At 38.4% G+C, this 19,035-nt stretch overlaps 1 protein-coding gene and 1 pseudogene across 1 annotated transcript; both read right to left on the bottom strand.

The window, feature by feature from the left end:
* Positions 1–4,484: 4,484 nt before the first annotated feature.
* LOC119527784 (elongation factor 1-alpha 1) lies at positions 4,485–6,001 on the bottom strand. The gene has a single exon (XM_037828191.1). It carries the CDS (start codon positions 5,935–5,937, stop codon positions 4,549–4,551), a length of 1,389 nt encoding a protein of 462 aa, XP_037684119.1. The 5' UTR covers positions 5,938–6,001; the 3' UTR covers positions 4,485–4,548.
* Positions 6,002–17,527: 11,526 nt separating this feature from the next.
* LOC119526356 lies at positions 17,528–18,816 on the bottom strand (annotated as a pseudogene).
* Positions 18,817–19,035: the final 219 nt, after the last annotated feature.

The following is a 19,035-nucleotide window of genomic DNA, read 5'->3' as shown; positions in this document are numbered from 1 at the left end:
TGTACCTCTTTTCATTTCTGATTTTGGTTATTTGTGTACTTTTTCTTTTTTATTCATCAGTCTAGTTATAGGGGGTGTCAATTTTATTGCTTTTCAAAAAAATAACTTGGTTTTGCTGATTCTTTCTTATTAGTTTATTATTCTCTATTTCATTTGTCTCCACTCAAATCTTTGTTATTTCCTGCTTTCTGCTCAATTTGGGGTTTATTTGCCCATCTTTTTCTGTTTTTTTTTTCAGTTTAAAGGTTTAGGTATCTTATTTGAAATCTTTCTTCTTTTTTAATATAAGCATTTAGAACTATAAATTTCCCTGTCAGCACTGCCTTTGCTGTGTCCCATAATTTTTGATATGTCATATTTTCATTTCCATTTGACTCTAGATATTTCCTAATGTATCTTGTGATTTACTTGTTAGGCCATTGATTGTTAAAGGGTACATAGTTTAATTTCCTCGTATTTGTGAGTTTTACATTTCTCCCTTTGTTATTGATTTCTAGGTTCGTTCCATTGTGGCCTCAGAGAAGATACCTTGTATGATTTCAATGTTTTTGAATTTATTGAAACTTGTTTTTTGACCTAATATATGGTCTATCCTGGAGAATGATCCATGTGCACTCAAGAATGTGCATTCAGTTGTTGTTGGGTGAAATGTTCTTTATGTCTATTAAGTCTATTTGGTCTAGATCATCATTTAAGTCTTGTATTTCCTTGTTGATTATATGTCTAAATGTTCTATCCATTATTGAAAATGGTGTACTAAAATCTTCTATTATTAATGTGGAACTATATATTTCCCCCATCAAAGCTCTCAGTATTTGCTTCATATATTTTTGGCCTCTATTGTTATGTGCATATAAATATATTTATCATTGTTATATTTTCTTGTTGAATTGACCTATCAGTATATAATGACTATCTTTTATTTTGTAACCATTTTTGACTTAAAGTTTATTTTATGTGCTATTCACATAGCTACCTCAGCTTTCTTTCAGTTATTACTTGCATGGTATATATATTTTTCTATCCTTTCTCCTTCAACCTCCTTATGTCTCTGAATTTAAGGTTAGTCTCTTTTAAACAGCCTATGGTTAGTTCATGCTTTTTTATTCATTCTGTCAACCTCTGCCTTTTGACTGGAGATTTTAATCCATTTACATTTAAAATAACTACTGTTAATCCAAGACTTTCTTTGCCATTTTGCTATTTAGTCTTTTTAAATCTCACACTATTTTGCCCCTCAAGTCATCTATCAATGCCCATTTTCATATTTATTTCATTTTTTAATTGTACCATACCGAGTCCCTTCTTGTTCCTTTCAGAATATATTTTTTCATACATTTTCACTGTAGTTAGCATGGGGTTAAAATTGAACATCCTAAATATCTATCAACCAGATTTGATTTGATTCCAACTTGAGTTCAGTAGCATACACATACACTGTTCCTATACCGCTCTGTCTCCCCACTTTTTCTTGTACTTAATATAAATCATATCTTTATACATTTTCCACTGAAAACCATATATTTATCATTATTTTTATGCACATACATTTTAGAATATTTAGGAAGTAAGAAGTGGAGTTATAAGCCAAAAAATATAATGCATTTATTCTTGCATTTAAAATTATTCATATGGTTACCTTTACTGGAGGTCTTTATTTCTTTATGACACTTTGAACCACTAGTATCCTTTGCCTTCAGTCTAAGAACTCCCTTTGGAGTTGTTTGTAGGGCAGGGCTATTGGTAATGGCCTCCTTCAGCTTTTGTTTACCTGGGGTTGTCTTAATCTCACCTTCATTTTTTAAAAATACATTTTTTATTGTGAAATTTAACATACATACAGAACAGTTATAACAGTCAAAGTATGATTTAACAAGTAGTTAGAGAAAAAATTTCAAAGAAATATTATGGATTACATTTCCACAATTTCAGTTATTTCCTTATTGTGATATATAACATTTATACAGAAAGGTGATAACTTTCAAAGTATGATTTAACAGTGGTTATATATGTAATTTCAAAGAATGCTATTGGCTACATTTCTACAGTTTCAGTTATTTCTTTATTGTGAAATGTAAGGTACATACAGAAATCACCTTCATTTAAAAAGACAGTCTCACTGGACATACAATTCTTGGTTGGTGTGCTGGTTTGGATGTATTATGTCCCTGAAATACAATCTTGTGGTGGCAGATATATTAGTGTTGATTAGGTTGGAACCTTTGGATTAGGTGGTTCCCATGGCGATGTGACCCACCCAACTGTAGGTGATAACTCTGATTAGATAATTTCCATGGAGGTGTGGCCCCACCCATTCAGCGTGGGCCTTGATTAGCTTACTAGAACGCTATATAAAAGCACAAACAGAAGGAACTTAGTGATGCAGCTTAAAGAGACATTTTGAAGATGGCTGTTGAAGGCTGAAACTGGCACTTTGGAGAGTGCCGTTTTTGTTTTTTTTTTTTAGTTTTTTTAAATTAAATTCAGTTTTATTGAGATATACTCACATACCATACAATCATCCATGATGTACAATCAGCTGTTCACAGTACCATCATATACTTATGCATTCATTACCCCAATCTATTTTTGAATATTTTCCTTACACCAGAAAGAATCAGAATAAGAATAAAAAATAAAAGGAAAAAGAACATCCAAATCATCCCCCTCATCCTATTTTTCATTTAGTTTTTGTCCCCATTTTCCTACTCATCCATCCATACACTGGATAAAAGGAGTGTGATCCACAAGGCTTTCACAATCACACTATCACTCCTTGTAAGCTACATTGTTATCTTTAAGAGTCAGGGCTACTGGATAGGAGTTTGATAGTTCCAGGTATTTCCTTCTAGCTATTCCATTACATTAAAACCTAAAAAGTGTTATCTATATCATGCATAAGAATGTCCACCAGAGTAACCTCTTGACTCCATTTGAAATCTCTCAGCCACTGAAACTTTATTTTGTTTCATTTCACATCTCCCTTTTGGTCAAGAAGATGTTCTCAATCCCATGATTCTGGATCCAGATTCATCCCCAGGAGTCATATCCTGTATTGCCAGGGAGATTTACACTCCTGGGAGTCAGGTCCCATGTAGGGGGAGGGCAGTGAGTTCACCTGCTGAGTAGGCTTAGCTAGAGAGGGAGGGCCACATCTGAGCAACAAAGAGGCACTCAGAGGAGACTCTTAGGCACAACTATAAGCAGGTTTAGCCTGGAGAATGCCATTTTGAAATGCAACCTGGGAGCTAGCAGATGCCAGCCATGTGCCTTCCCAGCTAACAGGGGTTTTCTGGATGCCAATGGCCTTTGTTCAGTGAAGGTACCTTATTTTTTTACACCTTACCTTGGACACTTCATGACCTTAAGACTGTCACTTTGTAACCAAATAAACCCCCTTTATAAAAACCAATCCATTTCTGGTATTTTGCAAAACAGCAGTATTAGCAAACCAGAACAGTTGGCAATTGTTTCTCTAAATGCTTTAAGCATTTCAACCCACTGCCTTCTTGCCTCATGGTTTCTGATGATAAATCAACACTTAATCTAATTGGAACTCCTTTGTTTGTAACATATTGACATTCCCTTGCAGGTTTCAGAATTCTCTCCTTGTCTTTTGTGTTTGACTGTTTGATCAGTATGTGATAGGGTGTATTTCTTTTCAATTTTATGCTGTTTGGTGTTCTCTCAGCTTCTTGGATGTGCATTTTCACTTTTGCTAGGTTTGGGAAGTTTTCTGTCATTATTTCTCTGAATACTTCTTCTTCCCCTTTCTCTCTTTCTTCTCCTTCTGGGACTCCCATTATGCATATATTGGTATGCTTAATGGTGTTCCACAGGTCTCTGAAACTATTTTCACTTGTAATAATTCTTCTTCCTTTCTACTCCTCAGCTTGACTCATTTAAATTTTCTTGTCTTTGAGTTCACTGATTCTTTCTTCTGCCAGCTCCAATTTGCTATTGTAACCCTTTTGGAAAATATTTGTTTTAATTATTGTGGTCCTCAACTCCAGTGGTTCTATTTGTTCCTTTTTAAAATTTCTTTTTATTGAGAATTTCATTTTGTTCCCTCATTATTTTCCAAATATTGTTTAGCTTTTCCCCTGTATATTCTTCCTCTCTTGAGCATATTTATTAAAGATCATTTTTAAAAAAAGTCTTGTCTTCTTCATTGATGTTTTCTGGATTTTTATACTTTTCCCTTGGATAGGTCATTGTTTACTTCTTTCTTTGTCTTATAATCTTGTTTTTTTTTTTTTTTTTTTTCCTCATTAAACTTTGTTTTAATGGGTCTCAATATTCTGTGACAGATTTTTGGTCATTGTTTCCATTTAAAAAGTACTGATTTTAAAAACTAATAACTTAAAACTGCCACACAAAAACAAATGGTCCACAAAACATTCCTTTCCTTCTGAAAGTTTTACGATGCATTGTTATCATTAACCAGTCTTTTACTATTAAACTTAAATGGCCAATTGAGACAAACAGTTCTGAGACTGTTCTTCCACCACTGATTAAAACTGGGGTGGCAGGTGTTATAGGTAATATTCATTTAGCCTTCTGAGCTTTCTGGGCAGACTTGGTGACCTTGCCAGCTCCAGCAGCCTTCTTGTCCACAGCCTTGATGACACCCACAGCAACTGTCTGTCTCATATCCCGAACAGCAAAACGACCCAGAGGAGGATAATCAGAGAAGCTCTCAACACACATGGGCTTGCCAGGAACCATATCAACGATGGCAGCATCACCAGATTTCAGAAATTTGGGGCCATCTTCCAGCTTCTTACCAGAACGACGATCAATCTTCTCCTTCAGCTCAGCAAACTTGCAAGCAATGTGAGCTGTGTGACAATCCAGCACAGGTGCATAGCCAGCACTGATTTGGCCTGGATGGTTCAGAATAATCACCTGAGCAGTAAAACCAGCTGCTTCCATCGGTGGGTCGTTTTTGCTGTCACCAGCCACATTGCCACGACGAACATCTTTTACAGACACGTTCTTGACATTGAAGCCCACGTTGTCCCCGGGAAGAGCTTCACTCAAAGCTTCATGGTGCATCTCAACAGACTTGACTTCAGTTGTAACGTTGACTGGAGCAAAGGTGACCACCATGCCCGGTTTGAGAACACCAGTCTCCACTCGGCCCACAGGGACAGTACCAATACCACCAATTTTGTAGACATCCTGAAGAGGCAGACGCAAGGGTTTGTCAGTTGGACGAGTGGGTGGCAGGATGCAATCCAGAGCTTCAAGCAGTGTGGTTCCACTGGCATTGCCATCCTTACGGGTGACTTTCCATCCCTTGAACCAAGGCATGTTAGCACTTGGCTCCAGCATGTTGTCACCATTCCAACCAGAAATTGGCACAAATGCTACTGTGTCGGGGTTGTAGCCAATTTTCTTAATGTAGGTGCTGACTTCCTTAACGATTTCCTCGTATCTCTTCTGGCTGTAGGGTGGCTCAGTAGAATCCATTTTGTTAACACCAACAATTAGTTGTTTCACACCCAGTGTGTAAGCCAGAAGAGCATGCTCACGGGTCTGCCCATTCTTGGAGATACCAGCTTCAAATTCACCAACACCAGCAGCAACAATCAGGACAGCACAGTCAGCCTGAGATGTGCCTGTAATCATGTTTTTAATAAAGTCTCTGTGCCCTGGGGCATCAATGATGGTCACATAGTACTTGCTGGTCTCAAATTTCCACAGGGAGATATCAATGGTAATACCACGCTCACGTTCAGCTTTCAGTTTATCCAAGACCCAGGCATATTTGAAGGACCCCTTTCCCATCTCAGCAGCCTCCTTCTCAAATTTTTCGATGGTTCTTTTGTCGATTCCACCACATTTGTAGATCAGGTGGCCAGTAGTGGTGGATTTGCCCGAATCTACGTGTCCAATAACGACAATGTTGATATGAGTCTTTTCCTTTCCCATTTTGGCTTAAGAATCAGGGATGGTTTTCACGACACCTGTGTTCTGGCGGCAAACCCGTTGCGAAAAAGCTTATAATCTTTTGTTATACATTGTACATTTTAATATTTCAAAATGTTAACACTGAGATGTGTATTTCTTGAGTGTGTATCCAGCAAGTGATATGATAGAGATTTTCTTGAGTGTTAGGAGCTAACCAAACCAACCAAACCTAAGCAAAAAACACCTTTCACTGTCTTTCATTGGCTGATGCTTTCCTTCAGAGTTCAGCCTTCCTATCAGGAAGGTCAGCTCAAGGTGAATGTAAATTGCAGGGTCCTCCCTGTCTTTTCTGGGCCTGTGTCTTATCCTGATCTTGTGCTTGATAGTGACCTTAGGAGTTCCCCTGCTTACAGGAGTTTGCATGCCTCCTCTTCTTTCCTTCTCCCTCTCCTGGGTGTTCCACTGCAGTACTTAAAGCAGGTAAGCCCTTGCCCCAGGCTACCCATCTCAGTTGTTTATTACATTTTTCTTTGGTTGTCTCAAGATTCTTTTGCCAGGAGGACAAATTTTGGGAGGTGGACAATGCTGGAGAGGACTTTCCTATGTCAGAAACAAGAACAGGGACTCACAAAGGGAGCACCAGCTGGCTCCAAACTGCCCTGGGGAAGAAACAAGAGATGAGCCAAGAAGGGTGCCAGGAGCTTCTCTCATCACTCCCTAAAGCTGCCCTTTCTTGACTTAGCACCTACTCAGAAAATGTAGCCCTTCAGCTGTCCTCCACAGCTCTGAGGAAGTGTACATCTTTAAGTCTTCTCCACTACTTTTGTCCCGGGGTGGATTTGACAATGGATCTCTTCAGAGCTGAACTTCCAGTGACCTGAAGTAGCTAATCAAAAGCAACAGTCAGTGATTGCGCTGCATCCTCACCCCAGATCTTGGGCAACTAGGTTTCTATGTCCCTCTCTGGCTCTAGCAAGTTGTGGCAGGGGCCAGATCCCACTGTTGCCTGCTGCAAGAGTAGGGAATGGGCAATGGTAGGTACAGTGTGAAGAAAACAATTCACAGTATTTTCTGCAATTTACCAGTCTCTTCCTCCCACTTTTCCCTATATGCTATACAGTGTTCTACTGGACTCAAGAGTTCTGAAATAGTTGATTCAGACAGTTCCTGCCTGTTTAATAGTTGAACTGGTGGAGGGACTGATTCCTGGGGCTTCCTGTTCTGCCATCTTACTACAATTCAAGACCAATCAATTTTAATATCATGAAGTATGGAAGTTCATTAGTTTTCAGATTCTTCATTGTATCTTACCTTTAAGAATCTGCTCTTTGTTGAGTTTTGATGTAGCATCAAAGAATACAATCCATAAATAACTGAAAGCCAGAAATACATTTCCAAATATCTTTGTGTGAGGCCTGATTTTCCTCATATACTTCAATCCAAACTACACATAGCATTAGATTGAATTCAGAGGCAGATATGAGAATCCAGCTCTCTTTTATTAAGCTGGACACTGAAGGGATTTCCAAAAATATATTAAAAAGCTACTTACTAAAGTATTTTGGAAATATAATTATTTTAAACAAAATATTTATATTAATATTTAATAAATTTATCATTATTTTAAAAGGAATTAATAAATAAATGTTTCCCAGTTTTAATTTTGGACACTTTAAATATTGATAGATATAACCTACATATACAAAAACTTTTAGGTTCCTCAATAATTTTTAAATAGAAAGGACTCCTGAAACTAAAATTTTGGGAACTGCTCCCTAAGAATATGCAGGAGCTATCAAATGTATCCCTGACAATTCTCTCTGGACCTTTCCTTAGAATTGACTCTATTCGCCCCAATACAACCTTTTCTTGACCTTGCTCCTATCCTTAAAATTAGATGTTGAAGTTGGTCTTAATCACTGTTAAGGCTTCACTGAGTTTTCTCCAAATCCATGAACTTGAATGCCTTGACTAAATCCCCCTTGGGAAATTACAGCATGTGCAATTGAAAGTCCTTTCAGCCTCCCTTGTATGCAAAATCATTCACTTCAGTGGCTGCACTTCTGTGTGACGTGAAATGATCCTGCATTGGACCCCTGCTGTGTGAGCCATTACCAACCTGGAAATGGAAAACAGAGTCAAAATTAGCGTGCAAATAAGTCCTACCAAAAGAAAAAAAAATACATGAAAACTCAAACTTGAATTATTAAAGGATGACTGTCCTTAGAAGGACCCAAATTTAAAATTGTGCACAATTCCTTTAATGCATGGTTTTCATGGGTCAATTAAATATTTGCTTACTCATCAATCATGAGAAGTAAATAATCTTAAACCTAATAAATACAAGTCATAGTCAACTAATGAGCCATTAGAAATCATTTCACGTTTGTAAAGTTAAAATGTAAGTCAAAGTGATGATATTATTTGGTTTACACTAATTAGATTGCCAGGCAATTTTCTTTGGAAATCTTTTTATTAAGTAAAGCGATTGACATGTAAGAGTAAATATAAAATCTACATGGTGTCTTTAGGTGTTGACAACAATTTTAAAATGAGGCTGCTTTGAATGACTCATCTGGCAATTGAAATGATTCTAACTTATTAGAAATTTCATTAAGCTACAAATTATGGAGGACATTTAATGTCTTTTTCTTGAGAAATGATTTGAATACTCACAAATGTTATTAAGGCTAATGTGTAGTTAAAATTCAAGGCAATGAAAAAAGTTGTTCCAGAGTTCTATGCTTATGGTTTATATTCTATCAAATAAATTTATTTTGAATTAACTCAGATACTTCAAACTGAGATTTCCTTATAAGTTATAAGCTCCAACTTTCAATTAAGGAGTAGTTATTTTACAGCTGAAAAATTAACATCAGTGGATAGCATTGATCGAATGCTTACCATACATGCAAGGTGATACTCTAAGCACTTTGCACATATTGTTACATTTAATACAACAAATAGTATTTGCTATTGTTATATCCTCTTAGATATGAAGAAACCATTTCTTAAAGGCCTTGACACACAAAACCCATAAATTACAATGTCTCAGGCTGACTATAGAGTCAATACTTTACTGTTTCTTCAATAAGTTACGCATGTGGTAGGATTTGAGGAGGGATACATTATGACCCATATTTACTGTGAGTCTTGGAATTCCCTCAGTCTCTGTCTCTCCCCCTCCTTTACTACAAGTTGAAATCCCACCCATCTTCTGACTTCAAATGCCATATCTTAAGTTTTCAGTGTTGGAATTACTCTTTCTCTTCATTGTATTTCTACAGTTGCTTGTTTATATCTTTATAATGCAAAAATATGACCTAGATACCAATTTATTTCCTGTGCCACTGTTTTCCCTTTAGGCTAACTTAGAGTAAGTCACAGGACTTCTTTTTCTCTCCCCCCTCCCCTACCTCTACCATATAGGAATCATTAAGCAACATAAATTTTAGTGAAAATTTCATGCTCTCAACTTCTGCTTTCTGCTCTATAAAAGAAACCTCCAATGAGACCTGGGTGCAATTCTCAAATGCGGAAGGAAAATTACATATTATCCTGTTACCCAGGTAGGGTGCTCACTTAACTGCTCGACAAATGCTCACAACTAAATTTAATGAAGTTGAATTTCTCCTGCAACTATTTCTTTAAAAATTCTGCCTGGAATATTAAATTTTAAATAATTTTAATAAAGCTTGTAAGGGTATGAGTACATTTCATTACAAAAATAAGAGAAAATGCCAATTAATCTAATATTCCCTTTGACCATGTCTTTCCTATCCTTAAATTTATGATTTCTTTTCTTGTCTTATTATGTTCACCAGAGTCTCAACTACAATGTTGAAAATAGTAGTGATATCAGACACCCTTTTATGGAGGTTGACGTAAAAGGAATTGTTTTAAAATTTCATTAAGTAAGATGTTTGAGGTAGCTTTTGTTTTGACATACTCTATCACATTTTCTAACTATTATAATGAATGCTATTTTTTAAAAATTTTATTTTGAAATAAATTCAAACTTACAGGAACAGTTGCAGAAACAATACAAACCCCACATACAGAACTCCAGCATACCCTAACCCCCCTCCCCTGGTACCCTGATCCACCAGCTTTAACATCCTGTCACACCACCATTTCTTTCTTTCCCTCCCTCCCTCCCTCCTTATCATCTATCATCTGTTGCTCTGTCTTCTGAAAATATGAGAGCAAGCTGCACACATCCTTGAACAAACAATATAATTCACATATACATTTCCCATGAACAAGAACATTCTTTTATGCAATCCCATTAAGCACAGCTAAGAAGTTCAAGAAATTCAACACTGACACAAAGCTTACATTCTATATTTCCTTTTTTTTTTCTCTTATGTCCCATCTGTGTCCCTTTGAGCCTCCTCTCCTTCATCCTCAGATCCCATCCAGTATCATCCTTGGCATTTAACTGTCATCTGTTTAGACTTTTTTTTTTTTTTAATTGTGGAAACATATACAGCCTAAATCTTCCCATTCCAACCCTTCCCTAACATTCCATTAGTGGGATTAATCACATTTAGAATGTTGTAATGCTATCACCTTCCCACAGTCCATTACTAGAAATTTCCCTTTACCTCAAACAGAAACCCTACACTCATTTCTTAACTCCCTGTTCTAGTTTGCTAATGCTGCAGAATGCAAAACTCCAGAGATGGATTGGCTTTTATAAAAAGGGAGTTTATTTGGCTACACAATTACAGTCTTAAGGCCATAAAGTGTCCAAGGTAACACATCAGTAATCGGGTACCTTCACTGGAGGATGGCCAATGGCGTCCGGAAAACCTCTGTTAGCTGGGAAGGCACGTGGCTGGCGTCAGCTCCAAAGTTCTGGTTTCAAAATGGCTTTCTCCCAGGACATTCCTCTCTAGCAAGCTTGCTCCTCTTCAAAATGTCACTCACAGCTGCACTGAGTTCAGTCTCTTTGAGTCAGCACATTTACATGGCTCCACTGATCAAGGCCCACCCTGAATGGGTGGGGCCACGCCTCCATGGAAATATCCCATCAGTTATCATCTACAGTTGGGTGGGGCACATCTCCATGCAAACAACCTAATTCAAACGTTCCAACTTAATCCCCACTATTATGTCTGCCCCACAAGATTGCATCAAAGAATATGGCTTTTTCTGGGGGACATAATACATTCATACTGGCACATTCCACCCCCTGGACCCCAGAAAAACATATTCTTTCCAAATACAAGATACATTCATCCCACAATACCACAGAAAGTTAAATCATTTCAGTAACAATAATTAAGTACAAGATCTCATTAAAATCAAATATAGGCATGGTCAGTCCTAAGGCATACTTTTCCTTTAGCTTTGGATCTGTGGACTTAGAACAAGTTATATGCTTCCAATATACAAAGGAAGGACATTCATAGGATAAACACTCCCACTGCCATAAGGAGAAAGAGTAAGGAAAACAGGGCTAACAGGACCAAAACAGTTCCTAAAACCTGCAGGACAAACTCCATTAGATTTCAAAGTCTGAGAGTCATTAACAGAACGAAGTTGCGTCCTTGGGGCTTGAGAGAACAGGAGTGTAACCCTTCCTAAGGGCCTTTCTGGCAGCCCTTTCCTCTCCAAACACTTGGGTGAGTGCTCCAACATATCCACACATTGGGGAGACCACCTTCTCGGCCCCATCCTCCTCAAACATCGGGGCAGCACCCGGATTCCCTTCCATCTCTGGGGCACTTGCTCAACCCCTTCAGAACAGTGTGGTGGCAGCCAGGCTCTCCCCAATTCCCTGGGAATGTGCTCCCCCCTCTTTGGGGCTTGGGGTGGCAGGATGTTTCCTGACCTTCGAGGCGTAAGGTCCACCCTCGACCTCCAGGGCAAACTCACCCTTTCCATGCATGTGGGCTGCTCGACTCTCCCAGCCCAAGACCTCTTAACTCCAGACCTCAACCTCCATGGCTCTGTCTTTGAAGAAATTTTTCCTTCAGTTTGTTCCTTGTCTGTCTCCCCCAGTCCAGACTGGCAATGGCTCTGTCTATAAAGATCTCGCAAAAATTCTGTTGGCTTTGCATGAAGCACACAGGGGTCAAAGCTGTCATACAATAGGACTTTCCACAAATCCTTTCTGGATAATTCCATCTCCAATCTTGGCTTGTACTGAAATGGCGGCTGGGTTCCACGTTTGGTTACATCCTCACATTGGGCTGTAGCTTCTGGGATTCCACCCCCTGGAAGCTCATAATTTTCCAAGCCATCAGCTTCTGGTTTCTTTGAACCCAAGAGTTCAGTTCTAAGTTTATCTCTCTCTGCTCGCAGTTTACTATAAGCTGCAAGAAGAAGGCAGGGTACCTCCTCCACATGTAGTCTGGAGATCTCCTCAGCTAAGTATTCCAGGTTGTCCTTTCAAATTCTTCCTTCCATCTGACACCAGGACTCAATTTTGCCAAATTCTCTGCCACTTTAAAACAAGGATCGCCTTTCTTCCAGTTTACAACAACACATTCACCATTTCTGTTCAAGGCCTCGTCAGAAGTATCTTTAGAGTCCGTATTTCCACAAACAGTCTCTTCAAAGCAGTTTAGGCCTTTTCTATCAAGCTCCTCACAGTTATTCCAGAATCTTCCCCTTATCCATTTAAAAAGCCGTTCCAACATGTTTGGTATTTGCAAACTCAGCAGCAAAATCACCCCACTTCTCTGGTACCAAAATCTGTTCTAGTTTGCTAATGCTGCGGAATGCAAAACACCAGAGATGGATTGGCTTTCATAAAAAGGGAGTTTATTTGGCTACAGAATTACAGTCTTAAGGCCATAAAGTGTCCAAGGTAACACATCAGTAGTCGGGTACCTTCACTGGAGGATGGCCAATGGCGTCCGGAAAACCTCTGTTAGCTGGGAAGGCACGTGGCTGGCATCAGCTCCAAAGTTCTGGTTTCAAAATGGCTTTCTCCCAGGACATTCCTCTCTAGCAAGCTTGCTCCTCTTCAAAATGTCACTCACAGCTGCACTGAGTTCAGTCTCTTTGAGTCAGCATGTTTATATGGCTCCACTGATCAAGGCCCACCCTGAATGGGTGGGGCCATGCCTCCATGGAAATATCCCATCAGTTATCATCTACAGTTGGGTGGGGCATATCTCCATGCAAACAACCTAAATCCAAACATTCCAACTTAATCCCCACTGTTATGTCTGCCCCATAAGATTGCATCAAAGAATATGGCTTTTTCTGGGGGACATAATACATTCAAACCGGCACACTCCCCATTGCCCCCTCCCCCACTTCTCATAACTCCTACTCTACTTATCATCTCTATGGTCATATTCTCTGATACTTTCTTTGTTTTTGCTGTGGGGCTTAAATTTAACCTCTTAAATTTATAACAATCTTGCTTTTCTTTGATACCAACTTAACTTCAATAGGACATGTAAGCTATTTTCCTATACTCCATTCCCCCGCCTTTATGTAGTTCTTGTCAAAAATTACATATTTTACATTGAGTCCAAAACCACTGATTTATCATTATGGTTTATATATTTTAGATCCTGTAGGAAGTAAATAGTGGAGTTACAAATCAAAGATACAGTAGTATTGGTATTTGTATTTACCATGTGATCTTTACTGGAAATCTTTATTTTTTCATGTAGTTTCAGTCAATTGTTTAGTGTCCCTTCCTTTCAGCCTGCTCAACTCCCTTTAGCATTTCTTATAGGATTGATCTACTGGTGATGAAGTCCCTCAGCTTTTGATTATCCAGGAATGTTTTCATCTCCCCCTCATTTTTACCCTCCAGGTGTTTGTGAATTCTCCAAGTCTCTGATGGTTATTGACTTCTATTTGTATTCCATTGTGGTCAGAGAATGTGCTTTGAGCAAATTCATTTTTTTTTTTTAATTTATTGAGGCTTGTTTTATGTCCCAGCATATGGTCAATTCTGGAGAAAGATCCGTGATCACTAGAGAAAAATGTGTCTTCCGGTGACCTGGGATGTAATATTCTATATACATCCATTAAATTTCTCTATATCTCTTTCTCCTTTCTTTTTTTCTCTGTCGGTAGGGCTCCCTTTAGTATCTGAAGTAGGGCAGGTCTTTTATTAGCAAAATCTCTCAGTGTTTGTTTGTCTGTGAAAAATTTAAGCTCTCCCTCAAATTTGAAGGAGAGTTTTGCTGGATAAAGTATTCTTGGTTGAAAATTTTTCTCTCAGAATTTTAAATATGTCATGCCACTGCCTTCTCGCCTCCATGGTGGCCACTGAGTAGTCACTACTTAGTCTTATGATGTTTCCTTTGTATGTGGTGAATTGCTTTTCTCTTGCTGCTTTCAGAACTTGCTCCTTCTCTTCAGTATTTGACAGTCTGATCAGAATATGTTTTGGAGTGGGTTTATTTGGATTTATTCTATTTGGAGTTTGCTGGGCATTTATGCTATGTGTATTTATATTGTGTAAAAGGTTTGGGATTTTTTCCCCAACAATTTCTTTGAATACTCTTTCTAGACCTTTACCCTTCTCTTCCCCTTCTGGGACACCAATGAGTGTTAAATTTGGATGTTTTATTTTATCTGTCGTATCCCTGAGATCCATTTTGATTTTTTCAATTTTTTTCCCCATTCTTTCTTTTGTTCTTTCATTTTCTCTTCTGTGGTCCTTGAGGATGCTGAGTCATCATTCAACTTCCTCTAATCTTGTATTATGAGTATCCAGAGTCTTTTTAATTTGGCCGATAGTTTCTTTTATTTCCATAAGAACTTCTATTTTTTTATTTACTCTTGCAATTTCTTCTTTATGCTCTTCTAGGGTCTTCTTGATGTCCTTTATATCCTGTGTCATGCTCTCATTGTGTTTAGTTCTTTGATTAATTGCTCCAAGTACTATGTCTCTTCTGATCTTTTGATTTGGGTGTTTGGGTTTGGGTTCTCCATATTGTCTGGTTTTATCATATGCTTTAAGATTTTCTGTCATTTTTATCCTCTTCACATTTGGTTTACTTGATAGGGTTCTTTCATGTTATGAAAAATGCCAATCTCTAATTTGTCAGATCTACAGTGTGGTGGCGTACACTTTCTCTAACCAGCAGATGGCATCTGTGAGTCACCTATTCCCCTCAAGTCAGTTCTCTCCAACTTTGTCTTTGTGGTGTGTGGGGATCTGATTCTTGTGGGGTTCAATTGGTGCACTAAGTTTGGGTGTGTTGTTGTTGCCGTCCACCTTGAATGTGGGGCGTTTGTCTGGGTGGTTAGGGAGGCAGGGCAGCTTTAATAATCAAACCTCCCAGGTGTTCCCAGAGATTTAAGGCTGCTGCAAGAGTCTAAACCTTCATTTCAGTCTTGCCACAGATTGTCTCTGCCTCTGACCCACAAGTCCTTGGTATTGGCGTAGGGTCCCTGGGATTTCCGAGTGGGTCCCCCTTCTCAGCCATGCTGTTCCAGGACCTCTGCTCAGGGAAGGTTGTGCCACATCACAAGTGCATGCCATCCCTCCAGGGAAGCCCTAGGCCACCGGGCCTTTCAGGGGCACTCCCAGCCTGATGTAAAGATAGTTGAATGGGGTGTGTTAATTTCCCCTTTTACACACAGCTCCATCTTCCCAGCTCCAGGACAACTAGCTGTGGGTGCACTAAAGGCCACTGTCCATAGTGGATATTGTGGCGTGTGCACGGTGCTGTGAGAAACACTCCCCATCACACTGGGTTTCTTGGCACGGCTCTGGGCTGTGGGTTCGGCCTCAGGCAGGAGCGCTCCCAGTCTGCCAGGAAAATGGCAGCAAGGGGTGCAGTTTCTTTCTCCTTTTGGCTCCCCTATGCCCCCCGGACCTGAGACAATCAGCAGCAGGTGTGGGAAGGGCTATCCTCCACGCCAGGCACCGAGGCGTTGGTACAGCCTGCTCCTGCCATGCTTCACTGAGCAATTCTCCCCGCCGTATCTGCAGTTGCTCCTGGGTTCTTTTTGTTTTGTTTTTTTTTTTTTCTAAAGAACTAGTCCACCTCCAAATGCCAACCCATGGTTTCCCTACACTGCAGCATGGCTGCCAGACTTTCAGCCGGCTCACTCACTCATTTCAGAATGCAGACTCCTGGTTTCACCAAATGCAAGGTCCCTGTGGATTTAGCAGACCTTGTCCAGCTGGTGCATCACTGGAACTGGTGCTCTGGGTCACTTTCTGGTTTTTATCTAGTATTTTTCACTGAGTTGTTTTTTTGCCCTGTCTCACCTAGCTGCCATCTTACGTTCCCCTTGAATGCTATATTTTATCGAATGCATTTTCTTCATCTATTAAGATGATTGTTTTGTGATTAAGTTACTAACATGGGATGTTATAATAGACGTATTTTCTAATTTTATCCTTTTTCCACATTTCTGGGAGAAATTCTGCTTTGTCTCAATGAAATGCTCTGATAAATATTTCTGAACTCAGTTCTAAAGTTACATACTTAGGATTTTTCCATCTCTTTTCATAAAATGAGAATTAACTATATATTTTCTGCTTCTGCTCCCCTTATTTTTGTATGAATGGGCTATTCTATATGGTTAGTATTAGTACTTCCTACTGTGATGATTTTTTTCTTTTATCACAATTTATTGCAGTAATTTTGTGGCTTTTTCTTATGTGTCCAATTTATTCCTGTTGATATTGTTTATTCAGATATATTGAGATATATTCACATACAATACCGTCATCCACAGTGTACAATCAGTTGTTCACAGTACCATCATATAGTTGTGCATTCATCATCACAATCAGCCCTTGAACACATTCATTGCTCCAAAAGAAATTAAAATAAGAATAAAAAAATAAAAATAATATAAAATACAAAAGCTAGATCTGAAGCAAACCCACCACACATAAAATTTTTAAAAAATAAAAATAAATGGGGACTTAGAGCTTATTTATGACAGCAAAATAAGACAACATATGACATGAAAAATTAGTAGGACATTGAATGCCATCTGAAAAGACTGAAGGACATTTCACAGACAGTGGAGATTTGAGTTTTTAATTTTCTTGTTTTTCTATTTCAAAAGTTTAGTAAGAAGGACACCACCAGTGTATTTCACAAAGGCATAAACGTATACACCCCAGCAATACAAAAAGGATAATCTTCAAAAATGTTTGCCCAATTGTTTACATTTTTTTCTAATATAAATTTAGGACTTCAGTATGTAAATAAATATACATTACTATGTATACCTTTCTAGTGCAACTTACCAACAAATCAGCTGGACTTGAATTTTTTTTTTAAATTAGAGTAGTTAAATTTCTGATGGTAGGAAAGGGATGGAGGGAAGGAAAACAATTGAAATTACCCAGTTCACAACAGTTATCAGTCTGCCTTCTCTTGGGAGCTTGTGGCAGGTGTCAATGTGGCTGGAATATCAACACCTTAGCATGTATGAACATTAACTCAGGAAGGCTAGTGATCACCTTGACGGCTTCTTCACTCAGGTGCTCTTCTCATTTAGGTTTCCTGGTCAATATACTTGTCTTCTCCACTGTGGACATGAGTCTGGCAAATGCATCAGTAATTTTGAGGTGGAGATTTCCAGCTCAGAAGTTGTTAACTCTTACAACTCTGGATCCACACCATTTAAAGGGTTGGTAAAGCCACTGCTACTCCAGTCAAACTGGACGGGTATCATTGCAAGTCACAAAGTCATTACTACTATCATTTTTTATGCTTATAGAATCATGCAAAACATTTTCTTCTGTGGGATTGATGCTGGGGCTTTGGGAATCAGTAAACTTTATAATTTCTTCTTTGGAAGAAACAACTCCATCATCGGCATCAAGATTTAATGTAATCCATGCATGTGTCAGCACATTTAGAAGTAAATAGATCAAGTTTTTCCTCTGTTTTATATTGTTCTCACCTACTGGATTCTGAATTATCAACTATGTCTATCAAACTCCAAGCAATTGATTGAACACTTGAATTTAAAAATTCATCCTGTTGCAGTGTTGCACAGCCTTATTTTTCAATACTCTAACCTTCGTTACTCACTACACTTATTTCTGAGACACAAACCTGATTATCTCCACCGTTATATCCTTTATTATCAAGGCTTCTATCCAAAGACAATTCTTTTACAGAATTCAGTTCATTGACTCTGTTAATGTTGTTACTTTCCTGAATGGTTAGTGCTTCTCTATCAATTAAAATTATACATTCTATTTCTTTTGGTTGTAACCCTTTCTTTTTGGAAAATGTGACAAAATTTGCAAACTCCTCAGCATGACTAGGTGCAGAGTCTAAATTATACTCAGTGCTATGAGTACTAAGATGTGTTAGTCCTTTTGAATCAGCTACGCTGTCCAGATCATCTGTTCCCTAAGGATTTACAGTTTCCAATACTACAAACCCATTTGTTAGAATCACAAGACATGGAGGCTTTTCACCATTGCAGCTCTCTAGCAGCTTGTTTTGATGAATAACCTTCAAATCAGTTCTAAAATCTCCCGTAGAGAAACTTTCAGGTGTTTCAATACTCTGTCTCTGCTCCACACTTTATTTAAATCTCCTGGACTTTCCATTCCATTGATGGAAGTATCTAAAGTTTTTGTTGAAATTATTTCTTTGCTGGTGGTAGAAGGTAAAGTATCTGACTGTCCTTTCACAGGAGTAAAAAGTTCAGGAGTGATGTTCTTCTCATTACCATTTCAAACAGACTTAAAACTTATAAGGCTATCCACATTTTCTGAGAGATCATGAATTGGCGTAAAATGGTTTGAAGGTACAAATTCATCCTTGGGACAAGTATAATCTGGTGTATTAAAATGAACAAACCCTACAACAGGAGGGCTAACTGCCAAAAATTCCCCAAATTCCCCAAATTGTCATCCTTCTCCTTGACTCCATTGTCTATGGGTGGTGGGGATGAAGAGTACATTCGAATGACGTTTGGCTCCATTGTTCAACCACTTTTTTTTTTTTTAACTTTATTTTTCAAAAAATTAGAAAACCAAACAATAAAAAACATTTCAAACAAAACCAAAACAAATGGATAAGAAAAAACAAAAAACCTAAAATAGCTACATCGCTGCCAACTTGTTCCTACTATACCCCCCAAAAATTGACAAACCATAGTTGTTCCTGAGCATTCCCATAACATTAAGTTTGCCCTCCATAA

Source organism: Choloepus didactylus, chromosome 1 (genome assembly GCF_015220235.1).
Source record: "Choloepus didactylus isolate mChoDid1 chromosome 1, mChoDid1.pri, whole genome shotgun sequence".
Lineage (NCBI taxonomy): Eukaryota > Metazoa > Chordata > Mammalia > Pilosa > Megalonychidae > Choloepus > Choloepus didactylus.
This window is presented reverse-complemented; position numbering and strand designations above follow the sequence as displayed.